The sequence below is a fragment of the Gavia stellata genome, chromosome 31 (assembly GCF_030936135.1).
Source record: "Gavia stellata isolate bGavSte3 chromosome 31, bGavSte3.hap2, whole genome shotgun sequence".
In the NCBI taxonomy this organism is placed as follows: domain Eukaryota; kingdom Metazoa; phylum Chordata; class Aves; order Gaviiformes; family Gaviidae; genus Gavia; species Gavia stellata.
The window spans coordinates 994,907-1,008,290 of record NC_082624.1 but is presented as its reverse complement, the minus strand read 5'-3'; the positions used below and the strand labels follow the sequence as shown (position 1 = coordinate 1,008,290).

The 13,384-nt window shown below is 44.4% G+C and overlaps 1 protein-coding gene across 1 annotated transcript in view; it reads left to right on the top strand.

Moving 5' to 3' along the window:
• Positions 1 to 13,384, top strand: part of ANTXR1 (ANTXR cell adhesion molecule 1) — a 105,795-nt gene that overhangs the window by 76,331 nt on the left and 16,080 nt on the right. The window contains exons 15-17 of the mRNA XM_009817077.2: positions 712 to 807; positions 1,273 to 1,440; positions 8,807 to 8,887. Of these exons, the coding sequence (XP_009815379.2) occupies positions 712 to 807; positions 1,273 to 1,440; positions 8,807 to 8,887 (345 nt within the window). The remainder of the gene's footprint in view (positions 1 to 711; positions 808 to 1,272; positions 1,441 to 8,806; positions 8,888 to 13,384) is intronic.

Sequence of the window (13,384 nt, the reverse complement as noted above, 5' to 3'; positions counted from 1 at the left end):
CTTGGCCAGCTCATCTCAAAAAACCCTCATCTCCGTGTTGGGCATTCATGCTGGGATTGTTTCTAAATGTACTCCTAATTTGCCTTCATTCAGGAGCAAATTTGACTTGCTTGCTTTCTTGCTTTTCCGCCCATTCTGTCAAATCTGGACTACAATACGATGGTTTATCTGGGCCCTGGAGGGTTCCTCCAGCATGGGGAGCCATGAGTCAGGGAACGCTCCTCGGAGCAGCAGCTGTTCTCCCCCTAATCACAGGCACAAGGGAAGGGATGCCAAAGAGGTAAGTCCCTGCTACCATCACTCGTGGCTAGCATATCAACCAGACTTGCAGTCAAAAGATCCCAGCTCTTGAGCTATGCTGAGTGCTGTTTTGGTGGTTGCTTCAATGATTTTGCAACTTGGAAACAATTTACTTCCCCGAATTTAACGATGATGAAAGACAGAGTCTCCTTAATAAAAAAAAAAAAAAAAAGGCAAAAATCGCATTCTTGCTGGAGCTGGACCGTACCTTTCAAGTGGTGGCGGTGTTTATATCGTGAAACATTTTCTTTTCATGAGTGTACATCCTCTGGAAAATAACCAGGGAGAGACCAGAACCTTGACTGCACTGGCTCCAGCAGGCTCGAAGGACCATATAGCCTGTGACTGTTTATTCCTTTCCGTCTCTAGTCATGCTTCCTAACAGTGCAACCCCTTCTTTCTGTTTTGTAGGAGGAAGATGATGATGGCCTTCCAAAGAAGAAATGGCCAACAGTAGATGCCTCTTATTATGGTGGACGAGGAGTTGGTGGCATCAAGCGAATGGAGGTAATTAGATACCGGTTCAGGTATCAGAAGACGTTATTTGTGAACTGACCTGTGATATCACCCTGCAATTTACCTGGAAAGAAACTCAGGAGATAGGCACAAACTTCTTTAAGCTTTTTTGTCCATCTGAGCCCAGATAGATTCCTGAAGTTTGGGACCATCTTTTTCTTCTAGTACAGTAAGATCCTGGTCCATGCCTGGGATACAGGGGCAGTGATGCCATACAAATTACAAGGAAATATTTTTAGTTTTTCTGAAAACCTTCCCCACTCTCACATTTCTTATAAATCACAAAGAAGGAGAAGTTTGGGCTCCAGTTTAGAAACAAGCTTCACAGCCTGTGGCTCGCTCTTCACCGTGGATTTGGACGCTGGGAAAATATGGATCAGGATCTAGTTATTACAACAGGGATGTAACTCTCTGCAGTAGCTAGTATTGTAATATGCCCTGATGCCATCTTTTCAGGTGCGCTGGGGAGAAAAGGGCTCCACAGAAGAAGGTGCTAAGTTAGAGAAAGCCAAGAACGCCAGGGTCAAGATGCCAGAACAGGAGTATGAGTTCCCTGAACCCAGGAACCTTGCGAACAACATGCGCAGGCCTTCCTCTCCTCGGAAATGGTACTCTCCAATCAAGGTAAGTCCAGTGCAGCGTTGTACTGCATAGGACGTTTCCAGGAGATCTGTATTAAGTGTTTTCACATCCAAGGCTAAGGTGTAGAACTGTCCACAAACCTGTGGTCTCAAAATGCTGCTAGAGCAGCTGTGCATGAGGGAGTCCCGCTGAACACATGCCTAGGGAGGTGCTGTAGAAAGGAGCCACGTGGGACAATGGGAGTTTCCCACCAGGTCGATCAGGTTTTGGGGTTGCATTGCTTTCTTAGACCAGACTAGGTTCCTGATCTCTTCCGGAGGTGTAGCTAGCTTCTGTAAAGTGCTTACAGATTCCACTGCACTTCCAAGGGCAGGCCCTTTAGTCCACACTGCATATTCCCTGAGACGTAGGGAATAAATAGCGTCCTCTTTCCTTAGAAAGAAGGGAGAAAATAGGAAGAAAATTGCTGCTAAATGTCACCAGGGAGAGTAGTCCTCAGCAGATCAAGGACTGCAGTGCAGCAGATGGATGTCTGCCAGCAGGCATGGGTCACAGGGCCAGGTTTGCTGCAGGGCAGCATGCTTGCCTCACAAGGAGGGGATGCTCTGCAAGAAATGTTTGGCTGAATAAGAGTGCCTCAGATGTGGAAGGTCAAATTCACACTGATATCGGGTCACATGCAATGCAAAGCTGCACAACAGTTGCCCACAGGAACTGGGAGGACTCTCCTCTGCCGTCTGTCCCAAGGGCAGGCAGCTGTTCTTCAGTTTGTCTTCACTAGTACAAATGGTTGGCAGTGTGCAAAACGGATACAAGCAAGCAACTGAATACTTCACTGAAGCAAAACTCTTCATTGCACGTATGAATGCTTTTTGTGGGTTAAGAGAAACAAACCACACAAAACAGATACTAGTTGCATCGTCCAGGGTGTGATATGAGGGCACTCCAATGTCAGAAAGCTAATCTTTTGCATTCAGGACAAATTAAGTGATCCTCAGGAAAAGAGGACAGCTTAACTACTGTAGAACTACTCTAATGGAAAGAAAAAAAATAATCCCGCACTCCTATTTTTCAGGTTTAACTCTTTTGGGAAATGCTAATACACTTCTCGTCTCCTTTCAGTCTGGGGCTATTTGTAGCAGCACTGTAGTTATCAGTCTCAAAAAGGACTGAAAATGCCCAATTCATATCCAAGTGCAAACCTTGCACCGCTGGAGCTGGGATCTCATTTTGGAGAGTAGAGATGCTGGTTAGGGTCTTAGAAACCCTCTACAGGCAATTTGTCTGCAAGTACTCTGCAAAGAGCGTGTGTGTAACAGATGTAGTACACCTTTTGGTGGATAGAGCTCGCCTTAAACTTTATGCTGGGGAATGGAGAAGCACCTCGCTGCTGGAAATCAGAGGTTCTGTTCTCCTGTTTTCTTTCTCCCCAGTAGCAGTCCATCTAGTCAGACACATTCTATTAGACAAGTTATTGCAATGCAGGTATACTACACTGCAGTACACCCAGGTTTCCCTGCGTTGTATCTTATTAGTGATCCGCTCCAAGCAGTGCCCATAGGAATTTGGGCAAGTCACGTGTTCTGGCTTTCCTCAGTCATTGATCTTGCAGCTGGTTCAAATCCAGTGATGGGAATGGCAAGGATGCACAAGGGAGTAAGAGTGGTTTCCGGAGGATACGGAAATGTGAGCCTCTCTGAAAATTTGGTCCAATGCCTTCTCTCTTTTCTCCCTTAAAGATTATCGTCTAATAAACTTATCCTACCAACAAGTCATTTGCAATTGTGTTATAATGACTTCAACATGTGTTCGTGAAGGTCATTCATTCCCACAGTGGGACAGGTTAGAGACTCAACTGTTTTCAGTTCAGAGTGGGGAATGCAGTAAGCACCATCCCATATAGCTGCTCCTTTGTTCCTAAATGCATTGCATTGTCATTTTGCATCAGTGCAAAGCATTTGTAAAACACACTAGTCCCATCTGGGAGATTTTCACTCCTACTGTGTGCTCATGGAAATGACCTCATCTAGCTGAGAGACGGGGCTCAGTTGCTTTTTGCATGCTGCAGTCAGAAGGGTTCACAGCACACAAAGCTATGCTCTAACCACTAAGGAGCTGACAGAAACACTGATTTTAGCACAAAGAGCCCTGAACACATGCTTAGGCGGCTGGAATCCATGCGGGTACAACTACCTGAGATCATTAGTTGAGAGCTGGGTTTTTCCCAGAGAAGATACTGCTGAGTTTCTCCCCTCTTCCTTCACCAGTTCACGCTGTTGGATTACAGCCTCAGGAGACTTTCAGTTAATTTTCAGAGTTTATTCGGCATGGTAGGAAATCAGTGCTGAACAGAGGAGTCAAGTTTGTTGCAGATCTGTGTCCCAGCTGGAAATTCTCCAAAGTTCAAGAGAGGCTTGGAGAAAAGATTCAATGTACGTAGGGTTCAAGTTCAGTTCTGACTCTGAACAGCTTTTGCTTCATAACAGCAAGAATTCAGTTCTAAGGGGGCCTATAAATATTAGGAGTATCTCATGGGTGATATATATATTCTTAATTCCTTTAGAAATATCTCTCATCTACCATTCAAATTGTATACAGTATAAGGACAGTTCCAGTCCAAGACCCCATATCCAAATACTCCCATAACTTTGGGGTGTTCCACATCTGGAGAGTATTTAGCAGCCTGAGTCTGTCTGTGGACAAGAATTTACCTAATTATTAATTGCCACCACACCTCTTATTGAACTGCACCCAAAAAGACAGTGTATGCAGATGGGATAACTGTATCCAACACTTTCCCCATGTACAACCATGAGCACCCATCAAAGACAGAAGGGATCATTTCTATGAAGCAGGGGTCCTGCTATCACTCTCCCTGTGCAGTAAGGAATTAGCAAAATTGGCAAAATTCATCAGCACTCTTGGCAGAAGCTCTTGTCCCGAAGATGTGAGCATATGAAGATGAATTTGCATTGTGTTACGCAGGGAAGCTATCACAGAGTCAGAACAGGCAGAGGGAGGTGAGGAGGGATAGCCTATTAGGTCATTTGGTCTGTACTCTCAGCCAAAGCAGGACTGCTAACTTGAATCTATCCTTCACTGCTTTTTCCAGTCTGGTTTTTAAAATAACATAGAGGCTTCCACCACTTCTCGGGGGGGAATATTTCACAGACTACCAGACCTCACTCATAGGAAATGTCTCCTGATACTCAGCTTAAATTTTTCCTCATCCCCATGCTCCAAGTGCACTCGTCTCCTTTGGTTAAAGCAGATGTTCAATTTCCACCCACTCCACTGGACTGGTTGAAACACCTCTTTGGAAGGTAGATAAATATGCATGTAACAAGCTACTTAAAAAAAATCATTGGTAAAGGAGGAGGACGAGGAATTAAATCTCAGGAACAGGGAAGCAAGGTAGCTTGAATCTGACAAAGAGCCAGGAAATTCACATTTTAGGGCCAGTCATCTTGCTGGCCAATAGGCCTCCTTTTCTCCATGCAGCACAAGTGCCAGCCTTTACTTAGAGTGTTCTGCCTTTTGCCAGTTTATCTGATGGAGTTTTTCTTCCCTCTCTTTGTTACTCTTCCCAGAGTAACATTATATGGTAGGTAGACAGCTGAGAGTGGATAAATTGCTTTTTTAAATGCTCCAGGGATTGATTTGCTACCAAATGTGGCTACTGACACTTAACAGATTGTTGTTATTATTATTGTTATTATTCTTATTTGCTGCTGTTACTTCTTAGCACAATTCCAACTGGATTATCCCGCTTTTAAAATATCATTTCAACAGTTTGAAAGGTCAGTGCAAATAATCCAAGGAGAATGACAAGTCTGAAAACTTCTTAAGAAACTTGCCAAATCCTCAATTCATGTGACGGAGGGAGGGGCAGCACAAAACATAGATGCAAGTGAAGGATCATAAAGGACCATGCCTTTAGTTTTAATCTGATTCAGGACATGCTCCCTGCTACAGCCAGCCACACAGCCCTGTATGCTTTGGTTTGGTTAGCAGCTCTCCTCCTACCTCTATTTCTACCTCTGCTTTTATCTACCTGTCTACCTAGCTACGTCTCCTTTCTGTCTCCTCCTCAGAGCATTTATAGTACTCATTTGACTTCAAAAGAGCCCCTATCAGTCTCTAGGAAACAATGCAGAAAGGACCACAAGACAAGGCTAAACTCACTGTTCATCCACAAAAAACCACATGCAGGACCTGCCTCAAGGCTGAGATTGAAGCAACAACTGGTGCTCTCAAAATGAAACCTCAGGTGACTCCTAAGTCGAGGCTACTTAAGCATTTACTAAGCCATGTGTCCCTGGCACATTTTCTAGCCTTTGTCTCTCCTGTCTCTAATTACAAAGCTGACATGGCACAGCTTCTTTGCTAGAAGAGGCCCAAGGGCAGCTTGGATTTATAGGCAGCTTACAAAACTGCCTCTACCTGACACCACCAGGTACCAGGTCTCAGGAGCACTCTAGGTGTCAGGTCATTCATTAGACCAGGGTCGATACAGTGCTGAATTAACCATTAATTCAGGAAGAGTTAAAGCAATGGCTGAAGCTATGCCCTCCTTCATTTATCATCTGCTTTGATTGCTGCTTCTTTCTGGACTTCATATCTAGTAGGACTCAAAGCCTTATTTGCCTCCAGACCTTTTTTTCTCCAAGCGACCTTGTGCTTCAATTGCAAAGGAGTTCCCAAACACAGAGACACAGCCCATCCACTGGAGAGCACAGAAGTGTTTATATTTCCAAGTGAATGCATTGCGATTTTCATTTCTTCAAGCAACATCATCCTTTCCATAATCCACTCTCCCTCTTTTCTGCCCAGATGTCTCAGGCAGACCCTGAAGCTCCATTCAGACTCCCAAAGATGGAGCTCTTGGCTTTTCCCGAGAAATCCTGGTAGGCTCTTGGCAATTAGGACTGTGGAGTAAAAACGACTTTTTTGTTCCATGGAAAGTTGTAGTTTTCCCTCTGGTTTCCTAAAGGAAAAATGGAAGAAAAAGGTACTTATTTCTTAAGTTGTCAGAGGGGACAGGAGATCAAGAGCTTCAACGAGCTCTGGTGTAGGGGGAAGATGGACTGGGATAGACAGGGATGGCTTCCCTCAGGTCTAAGAGGTTGTGCTGTCCAAATGCAGAAGAATCTGACAAAGGAGTTTCTTGCTTCTTCCTTTGAGAGCAACAGACTTTCCTGGCTCTCACCTTAGGAAGTCTTTTCCGCAGTATCCTATGGAAACAAGATCTATGCAGTCATTCTGTGTGTCTGTCTGTCTCCACCCATGTATTCCTCCAACTCCCAAATACGCTTAGAACCATTGGCTCAACACAGTGGTTGGGGAATATAGGCCTCAAAGAGGGTTACAGCCCTAATCGTTTCTTGAAAAGGGAAGAGAAAGACTATCTCCCCATGAAAGGAAGAGTATGCACTGAGCACATTGAGTCTTTAATTAGATACCAGAGAACCAGGGTCACAGAAGGACCTTCTAAATACCCTGGCTATCCAGGAGGTCTCACCTTCACAGACGCTGAAGTTCATTATCATCTGTGACACCCAAGCTCTCAGGAAAGCAAGCTGCCTTTACTGCTAATGAAACTACTTGCTTTTTTCCCACCACCACTGCAATATTCGGCTTGCATTTCCATTTGCTTATTTTTGTCCCACGATAGTTATATGAGGCAATTGTGCTATCACAAAATTTTTGTAGTCTTTATTTCCAGGAAACAGGTAGCAATCGTACATGAGTTTCTGAGTCCAGTCAGGGGTAGCTAGGTCTTTGGGTTTGATCCTCTCGACCGCAGGAAATAGTTTTGTACCAAGGGACAACTCTGTACATTCTCAGAGTACCTTGTCTCCATCTCTGCAGATACAATAAAGCTTACTGAGTATTACTGGCAGGGGATTCACTCATGGTGCCTGCTCTTATATCATTTGTATCAAATGCATACAATGCATTTGTAGCATCCAGAACAATACTAATGGAAAGCTTAATAAATACTGCCTGTTGTTAACCCTCTCAGGAAATTTTTAAAAATCTCTGGGTATCATGCACTTAACAGACCAAGGGTCGAATAAAGTTTGAGTATGAAAGAGAGTTTGATAAATTAATCTTCAGCTTGTAATATGTCTGTAGCCTTCCACTGAGCCAGCCAATGTGCTGCACTTGTGTAAACCCTTCTGCAGGTCTCCCAGAAGCTGAATGCATTTTGAAAGTGAAACCCTGGCTATTAGAATGGGGATATAGCAGGGAATCCTTCAGCAGCAGATGTATGTTTCGGAGCACATGATTCGGTGGATACTTCTACATTGCAGAGCTCTGTCCTCTTCCTTCTGGCCTTGTTCAGCTCATTTGGAAAATAACCGCAGGCTTGGCATTTTGGGTCGCTGCTGAATTTCAATCAGGAATGAACGCTTTGTCTGCATTGCAGAGAAGCATTGCAGGAATGGCAGGGAGGGTCTGACCCCACATCTCAACCAAACTTTCCATCAACAAGAGATTTCAACACGTTGGGTTTTGAGAAAAACTCATCTGGGTCTGTGCATGTGCATTTGGGTACGGGCTGTTGGGTATGAGACCACACAGTGAGGTGAACAGCTTGTCAAAACCAGTGCAATGTGTTGAGGGTGGCATCTGTAGGGCAGCTGACATGAGCTCATAGGAATGGAGGACTTTGAAAGATGTGTGTTATTGCCTGGAAAAGTTGCAAATATTAGCTGACATATGGGGTGGGACTGGGGAGCCTGTGTGAGACCCAGTAACCTGATGCTCTCTTGCTAGCGTGTAGCTGACATGAAAGATTAAGTGGGTCGTTACACAGCACCTAGCTGTGACTCAGCTGTCTTGGCTGTGCGAAGAGACAGTTTTTCAGCCAGTGCTCCCCAGCAGATTGTTTTGACGCATAAATCAAAATTATTTCTAATATGTCACAGTGGTCACCTAGAGCTAGAGGCAAGCCACTCAGCCAGCCAGAGGAGGAGGCAGAATAGTTAGGAAATGCATCGTATAAATTCACCTGATGGCTTTCTCCATTGATTTAGCATTTTGCTAGCAATGATGTGAGGAGCTGAGTAGGTATTAGACTCTTTCTCAGCCCAGGAGGAATCCAAGTCACGTATTCCCTTTGGAGATTTTCAGAAGAATACGTAAAGGCTAGACACATGGATACTGTTGACTGTCAGACGTATCTGCTTATTGCTCATCTGAAAGCTTCTTCCTTTGCACTTGCAGCCTGTTAGGAGCAAGTTTCTGTGAGAGAAAACATTGCTCTCCAGCACCTTGTACAAGCACAGGAAATGATTAAGTAAAAAATGTGTAGGTCTAAGCTGCATTGTCCCTGCACTGCACTTCACACAGCGCACTTGTTCTTGCACAGAAGGTAACACTGTGTTTCTTTTGATTGCAGGGGAAATTGGATGCTCTCTGGGTCTTGCTGCGGAAAGGTTACGACCGTGTATCTGTGATGCGCCCACAGCCAGGAGACAAGGTACTGTGCCTCAAAACATTTTTTTACAGCTAGGGAAAATTAAAATCTCTCTAAAGTTTCTGACTGCCTTTACGTGTGGGACTGAAGGCAGATAGTCGTGACAGCTTAGAAACAAAGATTCAGTCACGTCTCTCAGCTTTGTTTGCAACTGCAGTTCATGCAGTTTGACTGATACAGTTTCAAGTATGGAAAACTGTCCAGGTGCAGTGACAGAAATACCTATCGAAGAGCCTAGTACTGTCTTGCTCTTAGATAATATAGCTGTTTTCAATTAATTATGTAAGTAATTCTAGTGAATAGTAAGGAATATTTCTGCATATTTTCATTCATGAAAATCTTACATTCTGGAATAAAACTCTGAACATACGTAAGTTTATATTTTGCTACATAAATTTAAATATTATGGGCACTTTTACAAAGCAAGGTTTGCAGGATGAGGTTTGGACTGTTGTGTGAGAGGGAAGAAGTATTCCCATATATTTCTAGTACAAACTGGGTTCATGCAAATTCCTATACATTAATGTGTGCTTATGGGTGGAAACAGAAACCACTGAAGAGAACGGACCAATGACACTTTACAGGAATGATACTGTCTATGGCAGCAGGACTTTATAGAGCTACCTCTCATCTGCAAGGTACTAATCTCCTCCTTTCCAGTGGAATTAAATGTCTGTGTGCTTCCTGAATAATTTCAGGGCAGTTATGCAGAACTATCTCTAGAGGTACCTAGCTGAGCACTGAAGTGTCCAACACACACTCGTGTTGTGTTCAGCTCTAAGGACCCAGCAGACACACAGAGACATACAGCTGGGAAGGGAGTGCGAGAGCTGCACCTGAGCTTTGCAAATTTAGTGTGTGTTCAAGGTACACAACATGGCTGAATTGAAATCCCTGTGGTAGCCATAAGACACTCCCTAACTCCTTGCAATTTAGATGGTTACACCCAGTTGCCCGGGGCTGTTCCCAATCCAATTTATTGTATCTCCAAGGGTAGAGATTCAACATCTCTGAGCCGCTGTCCATATTCACCTCATGGTGAAAAATGTCAGTTATATTAATGTCTTATGTGGTCAGTTTACAAAGCTCTGACATAAATCAACAAAGGAGCTTGGAGTTGCTTCAGGAATATATTTGGCCCAAAGCGTAAGTAACTGTGTAGCATTGTGAAGGCTTCAGGAAACTCAACTGCACATGAAACAACAATGTAATTTTTTGGTGGAGAATCATAGTTCTGTAACATTTGGCTCCCTGTAAGGTTTTCCGCTGAATACAGGACCAATGAACTTCTGTGAAGAAAAAGGTTTAATATTTTATTCCTTCAGGGGGAAGATTTTCTAAAATGTCTTCACGGAGTGTGATCCTGATTTCTGGGAGAAAAGTTCATAACATACAGATTGCTAAAGCCTGGCAATTTTCCCACAGCAATCAGGGTTTGAAGAATGCCCGTTCTGTGAATAACTTTTTTGACTTGACAAGCTAAGATTATTTACATGAAAGATGCCACTTCCATTTACACTAGGGAAAATCCAGAGCAGTTTAACTGAAGCCAATACAGTTAACAGCAACTTATATTAGTGCAACTGACAGCAGGTTCCATCCCTGTTTGGTGATGTATCTCTGAGACATGCAGTTCTGTGTCCTGTCAGCATAAGCAATAGCAGGATTAGCCCATATAGGTGTTACATGATCCAGCCTCGAGTAAATTAAGCTCTTTATGATTCTGTTGTGCTATAAAGGATCTCTGACTTGGGTGCAAGTATAGTTTAGTGTGAAAGAGAAGCTGGCTGAAAATGCACCCAGGCTTATAGCTGCTAAAATGCCTGTGTCTCTCCAGCTGACTCCTGGAAGATTTGCAAATGGTTGGGCACTTTCCTGTGTAGTTATGAAGTGCTTCTCAGACTTTCTGTGAGGGTAGACTGCTCTCGGAACGTTTGTTTCCCTTCATGTAAACAAAACTGTGAGCCTGAGTGTTTGTCGTCTTTGAAAAACCATGTGTGACCCTCCTGATATTTTCAATCACTTTCAGACTTAAGTGAGCAGTTTATGTTTATTCCTTTGCAGTAGTGACGTAACTGCCAGGTGATGTCACTCCCAACAGTACAGGCAAAACCAATATGAGAACACATTGTAAAACACTAAAATGACATTCATTAGTTTACACAGCTGAAATGGCAGAATTAGGCAGGGTTTTCCCCTCCCCTATTCAGCAAAAACATGGGGGTTATTTCCCTACTCTGGATTTAAAGTAGGGAGAAGAATCTAGCTTTCAAGCACTGGGTTCAGCTCTGAGATTTGAGTCATCTCCCATCTTGCTATAAACGTTCCCTGTGATTTGGATGCTGGTTTTAGTCTGTCATACTTCACTTTTCTCCTTTGTAGACATAGAAAGTGATTTTACCAGAGCTGGGTGTTAGGAAGATGGGCTTTACAACATTTAGAGGCTTCTGCGCAAGGGACTGGGAAGGAACGAGGCCATATTGCTGTTAACTGAACTACCACAATCTACAACTGTGCCTTGGGAAACAAATCAGTCAAAAAGAAAAACAAAAGGTTGCAAAAATAGTTGCAAAATTTGCACCTCACAAAATAAGGAGACTCTAAGCCCTATTTGATCCCTGCCAATCTGCCTCTATTCTTCTCTGTGCCACTGTTCTTCTAAGAGAAATTTAAATGCATGTCCAAACCTTAGGATAAAAAGGCTGCATGATTCAGGCTACCTTAAGGCTAGTGGCTTCTTCCAGGTCAGCAAACATCAAATATTATCTCGTAAAACACATTACTGTGTTGGTGTAATTGGAAATCCAGTGGGAAGGTGAATTGGTGGGGACGACAGCATGGAAACATCTGCCAGTGTGGACTGCAGCTGTCAGTGCTTTCAATGCAGGTGGTCCTGAGTCAGTGTGAACAGTTTGCTTTCCCTGCAGTAAAAAATATCAAGGAAAAGGAGCAATTCCACAGAAAATCTCTTTCTAAACGAAACCTGTGTCTGTAGGACAGTGTTGCAAAAGAAAAGGATTGGATGAGTTGCACTGAAATGATGGGAAATTTCTACCCATGCAAACAACTGTGTGGCCAGAATCCCCCGCCCGGGAAGTCAGGGCTGGTTTTGATGAGCTTGGATCCAATCCCTCCCATTAGCTTGGAGACTTTTCACCAGTATCACAATGAGAGGGCCTCTGGATTACTTATAAACACAGCCCTTCCTCTGAAGTGGATGTTTGATAATACAAGTTTAATAATCTCTTCATCATTTACTTAATCCAATCTGGGACGCAGTTCTTGGCATCTCTCCAGCTTGCAACAACACTCACAGCAACAGCGTTTCAACCCTTTGCTGTCCAAAGACAGGACCGCTTTTGTGATGGATGCACGGCCTGTGCACTGGGTCACTTAGCAGGCACATTTATACACCTGGTCACTTGCCAGGAATACTGCCAAGCATATGGTATGGCTGACAGCTAGTGTGAGGAAGGTGCCTTTTGACACAGTGCTCTGCGATAGGGCACGTCACCTCCTTGACCTGACATCCAGACTGAGGCCAACTGGCTGTATCAAATGGGTTTACATGTTCCTAGTGCAGGAGATGCTGAAGGACAGCACTGTGGAGGACATTCACACCCAGGCAGCCCTGCACATTCACACCACACACAGACACCTAGATGTTCTCCAAGCCATGGGTTTCTGGTGTGGGGTTTGCCAGCGCTAAAGATTAGCCAGTGGGGTAGAGCTGTAAGACTCATTTTGGCAGTGGTGAGCTCAGCTATAAACTCCTGTGGCTTCTCCACGTGATTCCAAGTATCTCCTTTGGACCAGGCAGCGTGGACCAGGGGCACAGCAAGGACAGACTGCAAAATCTTCAGCATGAAGGTGAATGGCAGCAAGTCTGCAGGCTTTCATAGCTGTCCACTGGCAAATTTGGATTTAATCCTGTTCTACTGGGAAGCGTAGGTAAAGGAGTGCTCTACCCAGCTTGTCAGCAAAGGGGGCCCATCACAGATAGGATTGACAACTCCAAGCCAGTTGTGTGGTTTTAAAGTGGAGGCACAGCTGGTTTGAAACTTCAGCCCTGACGCCCTGGTTTAAACCCAGCCTTGCCAGCTGCAGAAGACAGGAAGCTTCAGGCAGTCAGACGCGGGGCTTTGAGGTATTGCTGCACAAGGCAGGGCAGCTTCAGCTTTCCAGCTTTTTACTGACTGCTTAACTTCATCCTGATGCCATCCTTTCACAGGGTGCCGTGGTGCATGCTATCTGCTGTGCCGCAGGGGACCAGGCCACGCATCACTCCTATCCAGGGTCCTCTGCAGGAATGCTAGGCAATGGAGGCTGGGCTGGGCGCTCTGGTTCGTTTACCTGGTGGTCACCCAGAGGAGTTTCAGGCTAACTACCTGAGTTTCAATCATACCGGGCAGCTGCTCAGTGTAGACTTCACGACACGAGTTGAATAAATAATACTCCAGAGTTGCTTACAGCAAACTAGCATGCCCATGCTGCCAGCCA